This window comes from Podarcis vaucheri, assembly GCF_965113315.1.
Source record: "Podarcis vaucheri genome assembly, chromosome: 5".
Lineage (NCBI taxonomy): Eukaryota > Metazoa > Chordata > Lepidosauria > Squamata > Lacertidae > Podarcis > Podarcis vaucheri.
In genome coordinates, this window is record NC_138763.1 from 38,198,351 (window position 1) to 38,214,739 (window position 16,389).

The window sequence follows — 16,389 nt, forward strand, 5'->3', positions numbered from 1 at the left end:
GCATTATAATCAGAGGTGTACCAGCATTCTAGAATAGGTCATTTAAGTCAGCTTCTCCAAATTAAAAGTTGATGCCACCAGCAGCTGCTGCTAGGAAAGATTGCCTACAAAAGAAGAAGCTTCTTCAACATTTAAATGCCACCCAGACACACTTCATTCTTCAGTGCGGGGAAAAATGAATGCCAACTGCATCCATCTCTGTCCCTACATTACCTATGGTGAATGAATGAGGGAAAGAAGACAAGAGACACTGAATGATTTAATAAGCCTGAAAAGGGTAAAACACTATAGGTGGGCCCTGTTTTGATATGCAATCAAGTAATCTGCCATCTGTTGTCTTAACTTTGCTTTAAAATCATCCTGATTCTGTGCTAAAAGAATCAACCCATCATTTCACTATATTATTATAAATAGAATGACATTCCCACTCTGCATTAATAATTGCCAAATCTAAAGCCAGCACATTTATGCCATAATCCCTATGGTCAAATTCTCTTTCACCTCTTCTGATTCCTTCAGGTATGGACACCTTCTGGACCAGTTCTATCTTGATGGCTCTTTCCAGAAGATGCAAGGTGACACTGAAAGACCTGCAAGATTCTATTTTGTTTCATCTACATGAAACTTCTGACATCATCTTGGAGACCAATAAGCTGATGAAACCAAACTTTCACCTTTTCATCAGATTCAGGTGAGGCTAGTAAGTTGCTCGATTGAGGTGTGTAGTCAATAATGAACTGATCAGCCAATAAAGCAGAAGCTCATGATGAAACCATTTTGGTGGATGCTTCATCTGACTTGAGAAAGTAAAATTCAGCTTCTTCTGTATAGAGTTGCATTCACCGAAAAGAATCAGGTTCACAGCTTAGGGGTGCTCTGAGAGTCAGCCTTACCCTTGGAGGCCCAAGTAATTTCTGTGGCAGAAAGCACCTTCCACCAGTTCAAGCTGGTGTGCCAACTGCAATCACACCTGGCCATGGTTACCCACACTCCAGTAACATCTCATTTAGACTGTTGTTACACAGTGTACATGGGGTTGCATTGAAACACTTGGAAACTTCTGTTTCGTTCCATACACAACAGAAAGGTCTAGCCGAATGGAACATACCCTGTTCCTGGCTTTGAAACAGGTCTGGCTCCAAGTTTGCTTCAAAGCACAAGATGGTGCTCATTTTAACCTTTAAATCAGTATGGGGGGCCTGTGGTCCACATAATTTTGCTGGACCACAACTCCAATTACCCCTGACCATTGGCCAAGGGGTCTGAATCTAATGGAAGCTGCAGGCCTATCATCAATCCAGAAGGCCATAGGTTCCCATCTCTGCCCTAAATTCTCTGCAAGCATTTCTACTGTGGTTACTGCATAGGATGTAGCTGTGCAAGTGTGATGGGCTCTTATTCGGAGTCACTCGCAGTGGAAATATGCATGAGACAGCAACTCATACCAGCTCAAGCCTCCTCTACTTTGTGATGGAGCTGTATTTTATTTCTTTATTATTTACTTATCGCTTACATTTATATCCCACCTTTTCCTCTAAATGTTTTAGAGGCAGAACCCTGCCACTCAATAGCAGGAACATTTATCCAGCGGTGGTGGTAGTGGTTGTTGTTGTTTTATTAAAAAGGTGGTGGGAGTTCAAACTAGCAAGGCCACTCTCTCCCCTTTGTCAGCAGTTCTGCCCTTAAAACTGCCCTTAGAACTAATCACAAAAAATATAGAGGAAATAGAGAGGTTGAAATAGAGGAAAGACAGGCTCAGCCGAGGCGAAAGGGACGGGAGGCAGCACCTAGAAATATTTGTGTAGGATGGGCGAGGCAAAGGGTTGAATCATAACCAGATGACTGAGAAAATGGCAGATGACATGAGATAACAAGGGGAGGGATGGGGGAACAAAGAGAAGACAGAGTGCACCAGAGACAGGCAAAAGGGGAAAGTAGTGCTGTCAAGCATCCTGATGTATAATTAAAAGCCATCCTGATCTCCCACTGAGTGGAAACTGCTTTTCCCCCTCCCATTAGCCATGCTTGGGCAGCTGGAGCCTACGTCATACTTAACGGGGGTCCCTGGGGAGGGGGGGGAGCATAGCGATAGTGACTACTGACAGCAGGACAGCCACCCAGACAAGGATTGGCAAGGGAGTGGCAGCCAGATGGTGCCACCGCCAAAGTCACACAGAATCAGTGATGTGGGGGGAGCTGGCATCCATACCTGAGGGGGGGTGAACCACAGAGTGCCATCAGTGGCTGCTCTCTTTGTGGCGGGTTGCAGCTAATAATTCTGAAGCCCATACACCACGCACAACGAACTGGGCACTTTTCCACATCGAGCCAGCTGGTGTGCAGCCTCTTCAGCGGCGCTTCCGCTCCAGCACAGTGGGAGAGACCATCCAATTCGCTTTGTGTTTGCCGTTGGCCTTTTTTCATTATTAAAAAAAAAGGAAAGGAGAAAAGAATGTGGTCCTGACAGCAGGTACGCAAATACAGAGTGCTGCTCTTCACAGTTGCCAGGCAACAGACGGCAAAGTGAGCACGGCAGCCTAAGGGGTCAGGCGGAGCGAGCAGAACTCTAGGTGATGAGCTTCAGGACACATCGTTGCTGCATGGACATAAACACCCAATTAATGTGGAAGCCAAGCCAATGCCTGCCCACTAAGGAGGACACCCTTCTGACCTCTGACTGTAGTTGTTCCTATATGCAAGAGCACCCCGGACTGGGGCTGTAAGCACACTTAACAGAGTGTAAAGGTAAAGAGACCCCTGACCATTGGGTCCAGTCATGGACAACTCTGGGGTTGCGGTGCTCATCTGGCTTTATTGACCGAGGGAGCTGGCGTACAGCTTCCGGGTCATGTGGCCAGCATGACTAAGCCGCTTCTGGCGAACCAGAGCAGCGCACAGAAACGCCGTTTACCTTCCTGCTGGAGTGGTACCCATTTATCTACTTGCACTTTGACGTGCTTTCAAACTGCTAGGTTGGCAGGAGCAGGGACCGAGCAATGGGAGCTCACCCCGTTGCGGGGATTCGAACCGCTGACCTTCTGATCAGCAAGCCCTAGGCTCTGTGGTTTAACCCACAGTGCCACCCGCATCCCTTTAACAGGGTGTTAGCCCCGTTAAAAACAATGGAACTGACTTCCAAGCAAACATGCACAGCATTAGGCTGCATGCACCCTGTGCATTTAAAGCACATGGCATCTCCCAAAGAATCCTGGGAACTGTGATTTACCCCTCACAGAGCTACAACGCGCAGCACACATGTCAAGTTACATTTCCCAGGATTCCTTGGGGGAGGGGAGTCATGTGCTTTAAATATCTGGTATGTGCACAGCCTGAGTCTGTCTCCCTCCCTGCCTCTTTCCTGAAACAGCTAAATACGGCTGTGACCCAAAGTACAAAAAGGTCACACTGAAGAGTTGCGAAATTATAACAATTCTTCAGAAATTCTGTTGGACGGTTTGCAAGTCATATGGATATAGCAGAAAGTGACAGGAGCAAGTATTTCATAATCCAGCATGAAACAAAGCTGAAGAACCCCCGATTTCTGTGGACTTGGATTGAATTCATGGATGTCCACGTTCTGTCATGAATTTAATTCTGTGTTCAGCTGTAGCCACTGCACTTAAATACATGACTTAAGCCATGTGATTAAACACAACTGGTTCACTTGCTGATTTAGGAGACAGATCCTTTCTACACCTACTGGCGTTTCATCGCATGAAATGGCAGGTGCCATTCTTCAGTACAATTCGTCAGTGAACGCAATGGGATCAAGGGGGTCAGGATGTAAACCATCATTGAGGGATATGGGTTAGATGCAATTCACTAAATGAGGTAAAGGTAAATGAACATAGAAGTCTTAAGACCAGACCAATAGCTTCTCTGGCCCAGTATTCTGCCTCCTGCAGGGAAAATGTGCATGAGATCGAAGCAGTGAAGGAGCAGAAACAGAAGGATTGACTTGCTGAATCAGTCCAATGGTCCATCTCACCCACCAACTGCAATCAAGTGGATGTCTCCAAGAAGATACAAGCAGTCTTTGAAGAAAACAAACCTCCCTGTCCCCAGCACCTCATATTCAGAGATAGGTGCCCAAATGGTGGAGAGTCCATTCAGACTACCATGGCTTATAACAAGGGTTGGAAACCTCAGGCCTGAGGGTCAAGTGCAGCCCTCTAGGCCTCTGTATCTGACCTCTGGGACTTTCCTAGGACACCCCCCCTCACTGGTGGTCCTCCACATCTTTTGCACTGTAATCATGTCTCTTCCTTGCCTGAAGAGGTACATGTGGATAGTGTTTGGTGGGGCTGGAACTGTACCCTACCGTGCAAAGAGAAGAGTCACATTCATTGCTCCACTAGCCATTGACATGCGGCCCTCGGAAGGTTCCCCAGTAAGGAATGTGGACCTTGGGCTGAAAAAGGTTGCCCACTCCTGGTTTATACCAATCAAAGAGGGTCCCCATGGATTTGCTTGATCCCTTTTCAAAGCTATCTAAGCCAGCAGCCGCCGCCACCACCTTGCAGCAAATAATTCCTGGTTCATCAAATGCTGCATGAAGAAATATACCCGATTAGTGATTCTGAACCTGTTTCCATTCAATGAAAGTGGATCACTCCAAGTTCTACTGTTTTGGGGGAAAACAAAACAAAAACCAAGTTCTCTCTGTTCGTTCTTTCTGCACCATTTGTTACATTTCCTCTCAAGTTTCATTCTGAAAAAGGAGAGGCAACAGGAAAGAGCCCTGTCCTTTTAAGCTCTTCTTTGTAGAGATCATCATTTTACTTGCAGTTTTTAAAACCTTCTCCAGCTCCGTTTCTCCTTTTTGAAATGGAGTCACAAGAACAGAACACAGCACTATAGATTTACAGGGAGACATAATATAGGTTTACAAGGGTATATAATAGCTACTGTTTTATTTTCAATTCCCCTTTCCCCCATGGATTTAGCATTGTAAATATACAATACAAATTGTAAAAAAAAATACAAACTAATCTGAAAGTATTCGCAAAAATAATGCTCTTTTCCTATAAAGGGAACCTGTTGTGTAAGTTAACAGTGAGAGAGAAAGAGAGAGAGACAGACAGACATATCATGGGGCAGGGGAATAAAAATACTCCAAATTGCTCCAATTCCAGCTCCTATTGATTATAGTAAAGCTGCTATGTATTTTATGAATGTTGTGTTTTGTGTTGCTTAATGTAAAGTGGGATGATGAAACAATTCTACATGCCCTTCTGCCATGATCTCATGCTCTTTAAGGAACATGGATAAGGCTGCATTCCAACCTCACTTACCTGAGGGTAAGCCCCATTGAAGCAAACAACTTACTTTCGAGTAGGCATGGGCTGCATTCACATGGTAGCTTACTCAATTTTCCCTGTTCATGTCCACATTATAGTTGAGCTTTCACACAATGTAAAAGCCACTTCTGGAACTATAGTGGAATGCAGCGCATCTTTAACACTGAGGATTTTGATCTGAGGCTGCAGAGTTTACACTCAAATCAAAGTGAAACTATTTCTGGGCATTACACACGCAACACACAATCCCCCAATATGAGCATTAAGCAGAGAAGGATCTAAAACATTTGTTTTGCCCCTTGGCAAAAAACTATAAATTACTGATTGACCTAAGTAAAAGAGAGATTGTTGTCAGATAAAAGTGGAGAAGAAAACTGGGATTTACTATCCCAGAGTCAATATGGTTTAAGATTTGGTGTTTTGTGAAAGATTCTTCATTAAGTTTATCAATAAGGGAAGTTCAGTGGAAACTGTTACCGCACTGGTATTTAACACCATGCCAGATTGAATAGAAAGTGTATGGAAACATGTTGTGCTGCTAAATGCACACACATTACACATGTTATGGGAATGTCAGCATACTTACAGATTTTGGGAGGGAACTGTGTGTCAAATATCAATGAGAGGGTGAACTCTGAGACTTTCCTCAGGGTTGATCTGGTTTAACTGGATTGAGGAAGATATTTGTGGAGAACAAAAGTCTTTAGTTAAGATCCCACTGATAACGGCTACAATAATTTGGGCTCGCAGATGGAAAAACCCAGAAGCTCCATCCATATGGGAATGGATACTTGAAGTGCTTAGAGTTGGCAGAAGGGACACTTTGACAGATTGATCCATTATGAGAAACGGAAGTACCAATAATGTAAAGTTTGCTGGAAGGTGGTTGTGTTTTGTAAACTATTCAAACATGAATTATGGAAATAGCAGACTGAAAGGGACTTTATTTCTGTAAATTGTGAATAAAAATGTTTTGAAAATAAAACCACTGTTGTTTGTTTACAAGATCTGGAAATAAATCAGTTTGTTTTACTTGTCCTAGCAATTCATTGGGAATTATATTTTCATATTTTGAGAGGGTTTTTAAACCTGCCCTTCAGTGCATACCGCATAAAAAATCCACCCATAAACTAAACATTGTGTTATATAAAAACACCATGTGAAAACCACATTATAACCTCTAAGGGGAACAGTAATAATCAAAGCACAGACATTAATCAACTGCAGACCGAAGTTAAAATGTCTGAAGAGCTCCACCCAAAAAACAACAAAAATGGTACCATTTCCTCATGTGTGGTGCCATAATAAAAAAGGCCCTGCCCCTGCTATCTGTGAATTTCTCGAATCTTACCAAGAGGCCAAAAAGCAAGGCCTCAATGGATGTATCCTGATCACCACATCAATAATTGATTCACAAGGTCAATATATCTTAAGGTGTTCGGATTCTCCCCTTACTATCTTGAAAGCCAGTGTGTTTAGAGTGTCAGACTAGGGCCCAGAAGACTGGGATTTAATACCCACTCAGCCATGAAGCTTACTGGGTGACCGTGAGCCAGTCTTCGCCTGGGTTGTTGCAAGGAGAAAACAGAGAAAAGGAAAAGCATGCACACCACCCTGAACTCCTTGGTAGAAAGGTGGGCTAAAAATGTAATAAAGCATCCATCTTGAGTTACTTTCAAATCATAGGTGCTGTTCCATACTGTGAAGGCATCTCACAGTTTACTCCAAGGAAATTAGAGAGGTATTGATTACTCTGATCATCATGGAGCAAATCAGAGGTGAGGGGCAAATTCACAATAATGGGAGTGGGTGGGTGTCTTTTCTTCACTTGGACTTATAAGATTATATCAACAAATTGAGTTTAAAGTAAGCTAACAGGACATTTTCTCTCCGCACTGGTAATCGCTAAAGAAAAAAAGTGAATGGCATTAGTGCCACAAGATGGTTTTGACAGCTTACAATTCCCAACTCCCCCCACACCCTGAGCACCTTCCCTGAAAATCATCATGGCATGCAATAAATATCCCAGGACACATTTGGATATTATTTTCCATACTGCAGTTCTAGTTCTAGTCACCTGAGTCACATTTGCTGAATTTGCAGTACAAGCTGTTCACCTCTAGCAGCTATGCTATGCCACATCACTGAACAATATTCCCATAGAAACGTGCTACAAGCAGACACTAGCAAGGCTATGCTTGCAATTGTCAGACATAGGTCTTTACCAGGTGCTCGAATGCAAATCTGTTTGTCAGTCTTGCTTCCTCCCCCAAATGCTTTCTGCCTTGTATAGCTAACTTAAAACACAATCCATACCTTTATGCAATTAAAGAGTACCATTTGTTGCCTCACCCCACAAGTTCCAGAACTGTTATGTCCAATGAGAAACTAAGCAAGTTTGTGGATCCGTGACGTCACAGGCATCAGCCAGTCAGCACCCAGTGCACACCCAGTTTCTCTGGGAAATTCAAAAGAACTGTTTCCCCCAGAACTCAACCCTAGAGAAAACCATACCACAGCATGTGAGTAATCCCCACAACTTAAGCAATATTTTGTTTGTATGCAGCCAGTGTTATAGGTAGCCAACTTCATAAAGAATAAAGGCCTTAAAGTCTTAATATGAATAAAATCTAAGAGCAGCCCTTCAGAATCAGCACTATACACACAAATTATCAAGCTGCAGGATATAATAATCAGCTGTGTAAAAGTTCAGCATAGAAATATATCTGGTGAGTCTACAATTTGGTGATTAAACTAAAGGTTTGAATTTTGACCTCACAGCAAGTAAGTACCACAAATTACCTTGATTTCCAATACTTCAGGGGCCAGTTTTCACCCTCTGGCATCCAGGGCTGCAGTAGCGATGCTTGCCCTGGATCTCCCACACCTGTACAAGCCACCTTTCAACTGTGTGTGGAAGGCTATTGTTATTGTTCATTATTATGGTATGCATTTTTGTGTTTTCATATTGTAAACCACCCTGTGATCTTCAGGTGAAGGGTGGTATAGAAACTGAAGTAATAAATTCCTGGAGCAGCACTACATTGGGCACCAAGACAAAGGCCAACTCCCAGGCTACTGTGGTGGCCAAATATGCCTGAGGCAGCGCATCTTTGTAAGAGGTGATACATGAGAGGCCACTTTACCTCAGACCGAAAGCTGCCTCAGCATGTTGAGTATAAAGCTAAAGTATATCTGCTGCACATACCTCTGAGAGAGGCAGGCTAGGAGTATTTTTGTCTGTGGGGTCAGACTTCCACCACCATCACTCCACAGGAGAGTCATCATCCCCAACAGCCATACAGTGCAAAAAAAAGCTTTTGGAATATATACAGCACAAGCATGTCCTATTGCCAGCCATTTCTGAAGGTTGGAACCCTTTCCCCTTTCATACTTCTTCCTTCCAGAAAAGACACAAACTTGCTAATAATCCATCTTCCTGCTTTGTTGCCTTTGTTATCAAGCCCTGCCAAGCATCCTGCTCTGGCACAACACACCAACACACACTAAAAATCACGTGTTTTTTTATAAGAAATGGTCCAAAACCTGAGATGTCACAACCATCACAACCCTAATAAATAGCTCTGTGCTGTGCATGCAAAGACTCAATTTTCAGAATCATTCCAAAAACCTGAGCCCCACTTCCCTTGCTAGGGCATATACATGGTTATATAAAAGTTTAGCATCTTACCCACCATTTTTATATTAATTCCTCTCTGAACAGTACATAGAACCAAGGAGTCACCTGCATGGAGGCGACTATAAATAAGATTGGGTGGGAGGAACTAAGAGTGTGAAATGAGGCTTGTTAGTGCTTTAATCAACCCTCACTTAATATTCCAATCAATAACAGTTCATTGCGAAGGTTCCCGATACTGGGAGGCACAGTCAACTCAAATAGCCTAGTTGCTTTGGTCAGTATTATCTAACGAGCTACAAACATTGTGCTACTTTCTACACATTGCTATACAGAGCAATCCTATACATGTCTATTCAAAAGTGGGCCTCACTGAGTTCAATGTGGGCAAGTGGGTGTAGGGCTACAGTCATAGCCATCTGGCAGTTAGCCAGTGGCCTGGATCAAACAGCAACAATTCCTTCTAGGTGAATAAGATGGTTTGTCAAATAACCACTAAAGAGCACTTGGTGATACTTGAACATGCAAGCATGCAGGCTGGTAATAAAAGAGATCACAGGCTATACATCTTGCTGTATAACTAAATGCAGCTTTGCAATGCTAAAGGTCTAGGGCAGGCATCCCCAAACTCGGCCCTCCAGCTGTTTTGGGACTACAATTCCCATCATCCCTGACCACTGGTCCTGTTAGCTAGGGGTGATGGGAGTTGTAGTCCCGAAACAGCTGGCGGGTTGAGTTTGGGGGTGCCTAGTCTAAGGCAATCTTCCCCAACTTGATACTCTCCAGGTGACTGGGCTATAATTCCCATTATCCCTGACAATTGTCCATGCTGGCCAGGACTGATAGAGGGCACCAGCTTGGGGAAAGCTGGTTGAAAACAAAACACAAACATGATTGCAAAAAATCAGCTCTGCAGGCTCATTCAGATCAGGGGAACAAGGAATCCACTTCGCTGTATGTGACTTAAACAAAAGGATGCTCAAAGTGAGCATTTCTAAGGGTATGTGCACACGCTTTGCACCACATCTATAGGGAAAGTGTGGAGTCTTTGTTCCTAGGTAGTGATGCATTTCACGCTATCTACTGGAGCAGGGGATAATGCCATACATCAGTAAAGAAGAACTTGTGGTCCTCCAGATATTACTGGACTACAACACTCATCACTGGCCATGCTGGCAGGGGCTGATGGGAACTGGAGTCCAACAACACAGGTCACCAGTTCTCCACCCCATCATACATTAACCTGCCTCGGAGACCTGGCCAGGAGAGACCCATCTCTTTGTGCCTGATTCTTGCATCAGTTAAGAAAGCCTCAGGATGTCCTGCCAATATGTGGGTCAGCAAGCACTTCCCCTTCTAGATGGCTGGCAGTGGGGGTGGTTCACAGATAACTGTGCAATTCAAACTGCATTCTGAATGCATTGCGTAAAAACCACGTTGCAGAGAAGAGAAGCCAAATGACCTTGGCACCAAACAGGCAGCAGCGTTTCAGACAATTGTGCTGGTTTTATATTATTGATCAAAAAAGAACTTTCAGCTGATCAATTTTTTCCATCTGTGATTATTTCCCTGCCTCCCACTCCCAGTTTCACAGCACCATTACCCGTCCTCAGGGCAAAAAAAGGCTAGAGCAATTGGCTTTGGCTTTCTCCTCCCTTATCTGTCTTCTCTGACTGTTGCATCTGCCTGTTGCATTGTGCTTTGAGCTTCATGTCTGCTGCATGTTTATGGGCTTCCAAAGATTAAGCTTGAGATGGAGGCCCCTGAATATATCTGTTACCTTGCTATGAAGACCTTCAATGCCATCCATAGGCATATGCTCCTGAGTGAAAGGAGGAACCACATAGATTGGAAGGATCAAGGGACTAACTATTTGGTTCCTCTAGAAAAGGAATGAGGGAAACACCAGGATTCCAACCCCTATCAGCCCAGCAGAGCCAATGGTCAGGACTGAAGAGAACTAAACTCCAGCAGCATCTGGGGGGACCACAGATTAGCCATCCCTGACCTAGAAAAATAGTCCATTTTTAAAAGAGAGTCTTTCCACCTTTATTGTTTTTTAAAAAAGAAATTTTGAACTAGCCGTTCTTCAGCACATTGCCTTCAAGAGGACATGGCAAGCAACTCAATGGGGTGGTTTTTACTGAGCTTGCTTCTGTGCTTTTTATCAGCAGCAGGAATCTAGCAGGCAAAGCTTATACTGACATAGAGATCAAGCTGCAGAGAAGGTTTCTTCACCTTCATACCAGCTGCTATTAATGGCACAAGGAGCAAGCCCAGAAAAAGGTATGGCAGCCTTACAAGGAATGTATTTGAAAGAAAGCCATCCTGCAATTGTCTGAATAGCTTAAATAGCTTCTTGAAGGAAAGGAATACTGTACTGTCCCATTCATATCTTCTTTGAAAGATGGGAGAGACAAGAGAAAACCAAACTAGGAATGGCTTAGTGATTTTTTTTTCTTCCATGAAGATAAACCAAGATGTTAAAATATGCATCTATTTAAATAAATCAGCATGAGTCAGCCTCTGCAAGTCTGGGGTCCTCCAGATTTTGTGACTACAGCTCCCATCAGCCTCAGCCAGCAAAGTGCTGGGAAATAAAATCCAAAACACTTGGAAGGACATAATATTGGCAGAAGGCCAGCACATGTGTAGAAGGAGTGATCCTTCTTAATTCTCAAGAGATGCCAGGGACATTAGCTTGATTTGGAAGAGTAGGAAGTAGTGTGGCCATTTCTGCACTACAAATATAAGCCAGTTTCAAGTCTACTTAAGTGCCTCATGACATAGTCATAGATTTGGGGGCTGCAAGGGGATTACAGCATTGTTTCAATGAGTTTAGGTAGGCATTTATTCCAAGGAAAAATGTTACAACAGCATATTCATTAGAGATATGCACTAATGGAAAGAGCTCCTGATGTGGACACCTAACAAAGACACACAAATAGGAAGCAATGGTTTAAAAGCATTTGATCAAGAAGATGACCATTAGTGTACTAAATTTCAAAAGGGAAAGGTTCAATGGGATGGAGCTAAGAATGAATCGGCCTACCACACCACTTGCCTGATTAAGCCTCTGACCATTGTGTTTACAGAGATGAGTGCCCTTCCTTTCTTGTAGTAGACACTACTTAGTTTCTTGAAAGAGTTGCAAGCTGTGGAACTCAAACTTCCTTGAAACCATGCCCTCGCAGGTAGAAAGTTAGCAGGTGCTGAAGAGGGTCCAGTGCTGAAGACTGCAAAACTGATAAAAATTTAATGGGGGAGGTGAAGAACTAAGTATTTTGAGGGCAGCTGCCTCAGATAGCAATTCAGGGGGGCCAAAGAACCACAGGTCAACACGAAAATGCCAAAGACATCTGAAGGGAGCTAAAGCTAGAAGTCTCACAGCCAAGATGGTGAACTGGGAATGCTTGGTTTTAGAGGATGGAATCAACATAGCAAGCATAACGGAAACATAGTGAAATGAAAAGAACCAGTAGGACATGGTTATCTCCAGATATAGAGTCTATAGATGGTGGAGCTCTGTATGCCAAAAGGGGCATATTCCTACACAGAGTCATTGTGGGTGGTGATACAGGACCCTGAAAGTAATTTAGTACTGGTATGTGCTTTCTTCCCCCTGATCAAAATGCTCAGGGAGATATTGAAATGGTATCAAGGAAGTATCCAAAAGAGGGAATGTTGTAGTTAAGGGTGACTTCAACTACCCTCACATAGATAGTTTACATATGTGTTCCAGTCATGAGAAAGAGATAACATTTCTAGAAACCCTAAATGATTGTGTCCTAGAACCACAGAACCAACCAGAGGGGAAATGACCCTGGACCAAATCTTGAGTGGCACCCAGGGCCTGATGTGAGATAATAAGAGTTATTGAGCCAGTTGGGAGCAGTGTCCATAGTGCTATTAAACTAAACATACATTCCAAGGAAATCCAACATGGTCACATTTGACTTCAGAACATGAAACATCCCCCAATGAGGGGACAGGTAAGGAAGCTGAAAGGCAAAGGCAAATTACTTCAAAATGTTTGGGAGTTGTTTAACACAGTTTTGGAAGCTCAGTTAGAGTGTATGCTGCAGATCAGGAAATATACCCTGTGTTAGGAACTGCGCGGCAAATAGTAGTGATTAGAGGGGAAGTCTAGGCCTAAGATAAAATAGAAACTGACAAGTCGCCAAGTCCGGATGGCACCTGAGAGTTCCCAAAGAGCTCAAAACTTCTAACAAAAAAAAGGAGGTGTCCTTCAATCAGTCTTCATACCCCCAAACTGGAAAGTACCCAATGTAACACCACTTTTCAAAAAGAGATCTGGGAGCCTCCTGGAAATTACAGGCCTATTAGCTTAATGTCTGTCCCAGGTAAAATGGAGAAAGTATAGAAGAACAAGCCTTGCTGAAGTACAGCAAGCATGGCTTCTGCAAGCGTAAGTCCTATCACAAGAACCTCTTAAAGTTCTTTTAGAGTGTCAACCAGCATATTGATAGAGGTGATCTAGTTGACATAGTTTACTTGGACTTTCTAAAAGCTTTTGACAAGATACGTCTCCAAATACTTCTGAGTGAGACTTCTATGAGGAAAAGGTTGCAATGTTTGGGACTTTTTGGTTTAGAGAAAAGGCAAGTATAAAAGGAGATGCGATAGAAGTTCTCTCTGCGCGCTGTATGGTGAAAGTGGATAGAAAAATGTTTTTCTCCTCTCATAATACTAGAACCCTTGGACATCCAATGAAGCTGAATGCTGGAAAATTCAAGACAGAGAAGAGAAAGCATTCCTTCACTCAGAGCATTGTTAAACTATGGAACTCACACCCACAGGAGGCACTGATAGCTACCAATCTGTATGGCTTTAGAAAAGGATTACACAAATTATTGGAAGAAGAGGCTATCAACAGCTACTCGCCACAATGGCTATGTTGTACCTCCACTGTGTGAGGCAGTATGCCTCTGAAAACCAGTTGCTAGGTATACCAGTTGCTACCACAGGTGAATGAGTGCTATGGTGCCCATGCACTGCTTGGGGGCTTCCCGCAGCCATCTGGGTGACTGGCCTAGTTCAGCAAGCTCATCATACATCTTAAAGCTTGCTCCCCAAACATAGGGTCATGTATGTGGCTACCCAGCAGCGGGAGAGGAGTTGGGGAGGCACATCAGGTTCATAGGCAATATGTCATTTGCCAGGAGGGCAAATAGTGGGAGGGGCCTTCTGATGCTCTTCCCAGAAGCACCTGACACTAGTCTACCCTATGGGAAGTGAGATGCCTGAACAGGTGGATCTTTGATGTGATGAAGAGCAGGGCTGTATACATTCAGAGGCACTCTAAGATTTCACACATTCCAGAGGTGAAATTCAGATTCTGAATTGGGCAAAGGGAGAGAGGAGGAGGAAAATGTTCATTGAGAACTGCTATATCCTTTTTTATTGTAAGCTATAATATTATTGTAAGAGACTTAAAGTCGAGTCCATGAAATGCCTAGGAAAGTAAAGCAAAACAGATCCCGGAGGCTGAGGTTTCAGCCCTGGGGCAGCTGCCCCTCTGATCCCCCTTGGGGTTGCAAATTGGACCAGGCAGATGGATACACATGCAGAAGGGGTTCTGGCCACTCACCTCCCATCTCAGCTAGCTGGGGACCTCTGGGCCAGTGAAGGGATGGGGGCCAGAAATGGAAAGCTGGGAGAGAGCATCTCCAGGTGGTGCTGGCTATTGGCTCTGCCTTCAGAGCCTGGGCAGGTATCTATCTAGCCACTGGGTTTTAATAGGGAGGGGGGAGGGGGGAGGGGAAGACTCAGTCTTGGCCAGCAGCAGGGTGTGTCCCGGGCCTCGCTTCTTTATTTGCGCAAATCCTTGGGGGGGGGGGGACAGAAAAAATACGCCTCGTTAGGAATTTGCCTGTTTGCACGGTGGGCAGGGAGAGAGAAGAGAGATGACATCTTCAGATAGCCCTGGGCTGTCTACTTCGACACCTCTCCCCCCCCATTCCCCATCTATTTTCTAAAGGTGGTGGTCCCCCCCCAGTAGAAAAAAGGGCACATTATCGTCTCCTTGTATCCCCAACAAGGGCGGGGGAGGAGACTCAGTTCTCCAAAAAGGCATCCACACCATGCGATCTAAAGCTGCTCCGCGTTATCATCCCAGCGCCACTTTGATCTTCCCGTTTTCTCCTCCTATACCGCAGGCAGCAATTCCTGGGCTAGAAGGCTCTCCTCGCCCACCCCACCTCTCCGTGGCCATCCTCTCCCTCCGCACCACCCAAGAGCGGCGTTCTCACCCACCCGGCCCCACAGATCAGACGGCAAAGCCGGAAAAGGATGGGGGGGGGAGGCGGGCGGGCGCCCAGCGACAGAAGCGCTCCCGCCGGCAGAAGTTGCCGCAATGCAAGAGGCCAGCGCGGGCACCTCGAGTCCATTGCGGAGCGCGGGGCGTCGCTCCGGAGGCTCCGCCGCCGCTTCCCCCTCGCGGCCGGGGGCTTCGCGAGAAGCACCTGCCGCAGCACCCGGCGCCGCCGCCCACACCCTTTGGCCAGGAAGGGCGCCGCGCCCGACGGCTCCCACTCACCGCTTTGCTCCCCGAGGAAGACCAGCTTGAATTTCCTCAGCGGGTTGCCGAAGTCTCCTCCCGCGGACATGGTGCCTGGCTCCGGGGAGAGGGCAGGGCGGAGGCGGGGGGCAAGCGGGCGCGGCTGCAGGCGGCTCCGTCGGCTCGGGGAGACCGGTCGCCTTGGCCCGTCTGGCAGGCTGCGATCTGGGCGCTCTGCAGAGAGGGAGCCGCCCGAGCGGGGCGCAGCCTGCGTCGGTGGCCGGGCAAGGGCGCGCGTCCACGGCGGAGAAGCAGCGCTGCTGCTGCTGCTGCTGCTGCTACTGGAGATGCCGGAGCCGGCTCTGCCCCTGTCGGCTCTCGCCCTGCCTCGCCTCTCCCGTCCGCGGCGGCGCCTGCGCTCTGCCCCTTTCCCGGCTACTCTGATGTCATGCTGGAGCAGCCAGCAAGCCAATGCGGTGCTGCAGGAGAGAGAGAGGGAGCGAGCGAGAGGCGCGGGTGGGGACGTACCAAGACGAGCTTGCTGGAGGGGCGGGCCCGTCTGGAGGGGGCGGGCCCGCGCCGTTGTGGGGGGGGGGGGAACCTGCTGCACCTCGCCCGTCGGGGCCCAGCACGCGACTACGTCCCCGCCGCTGCCTCACTCACAGCAGGTGTTTCGCCTCCCCGCCCCCTCCCACGCACTCCCCACCGGCACCTGCTGGGGCTGAGCAGGTGGGAAGGAAGCCACAAGTGTGTCTCTGCGGGGTGTGTGTGTGTGTGTGCAAGCATTTGGGCTGAGACGGATGATGAGATCATCCCCTTGCAATCCACGTCCATTAATCCGGAATTGCAACCTCCCGCTAGATTTGCTGCGCTTTGATTCCTACAAATCCTTCGCAGGGATTCCCACCGCTCTTAAGGGGGCTTTAGACGGC

The 16,389-nt window shown here is 46.0% G+C and overlaps 1 protein-coding gene across 1 annotated transcript in view; it reads right to left on the bottom strand.

The window, feature by feature from the left end:
• Window positions 1-15,886, bottom strand: part of RAB6B (RAB6B, member RAS oncogene family) — a 57,092-nt gene extending 41,206 nt beyond the window's left edge. Inside the window, exon 1 of the mRNA XM_082221974.1 lies at window positions 15,497-15,886. Within this exon, the coding sequence (XP_082078100.1) occupies window positions 15,497-15,566 (70 nt within the window). The 5' untranslated portion in view covers window positions 15,567-15,886. The remainder of the gene's footprint in view (window positions 1-15,496) is intronic.
• Window positions 15,887-16,389: the final 503 nt, after the last annotated feature.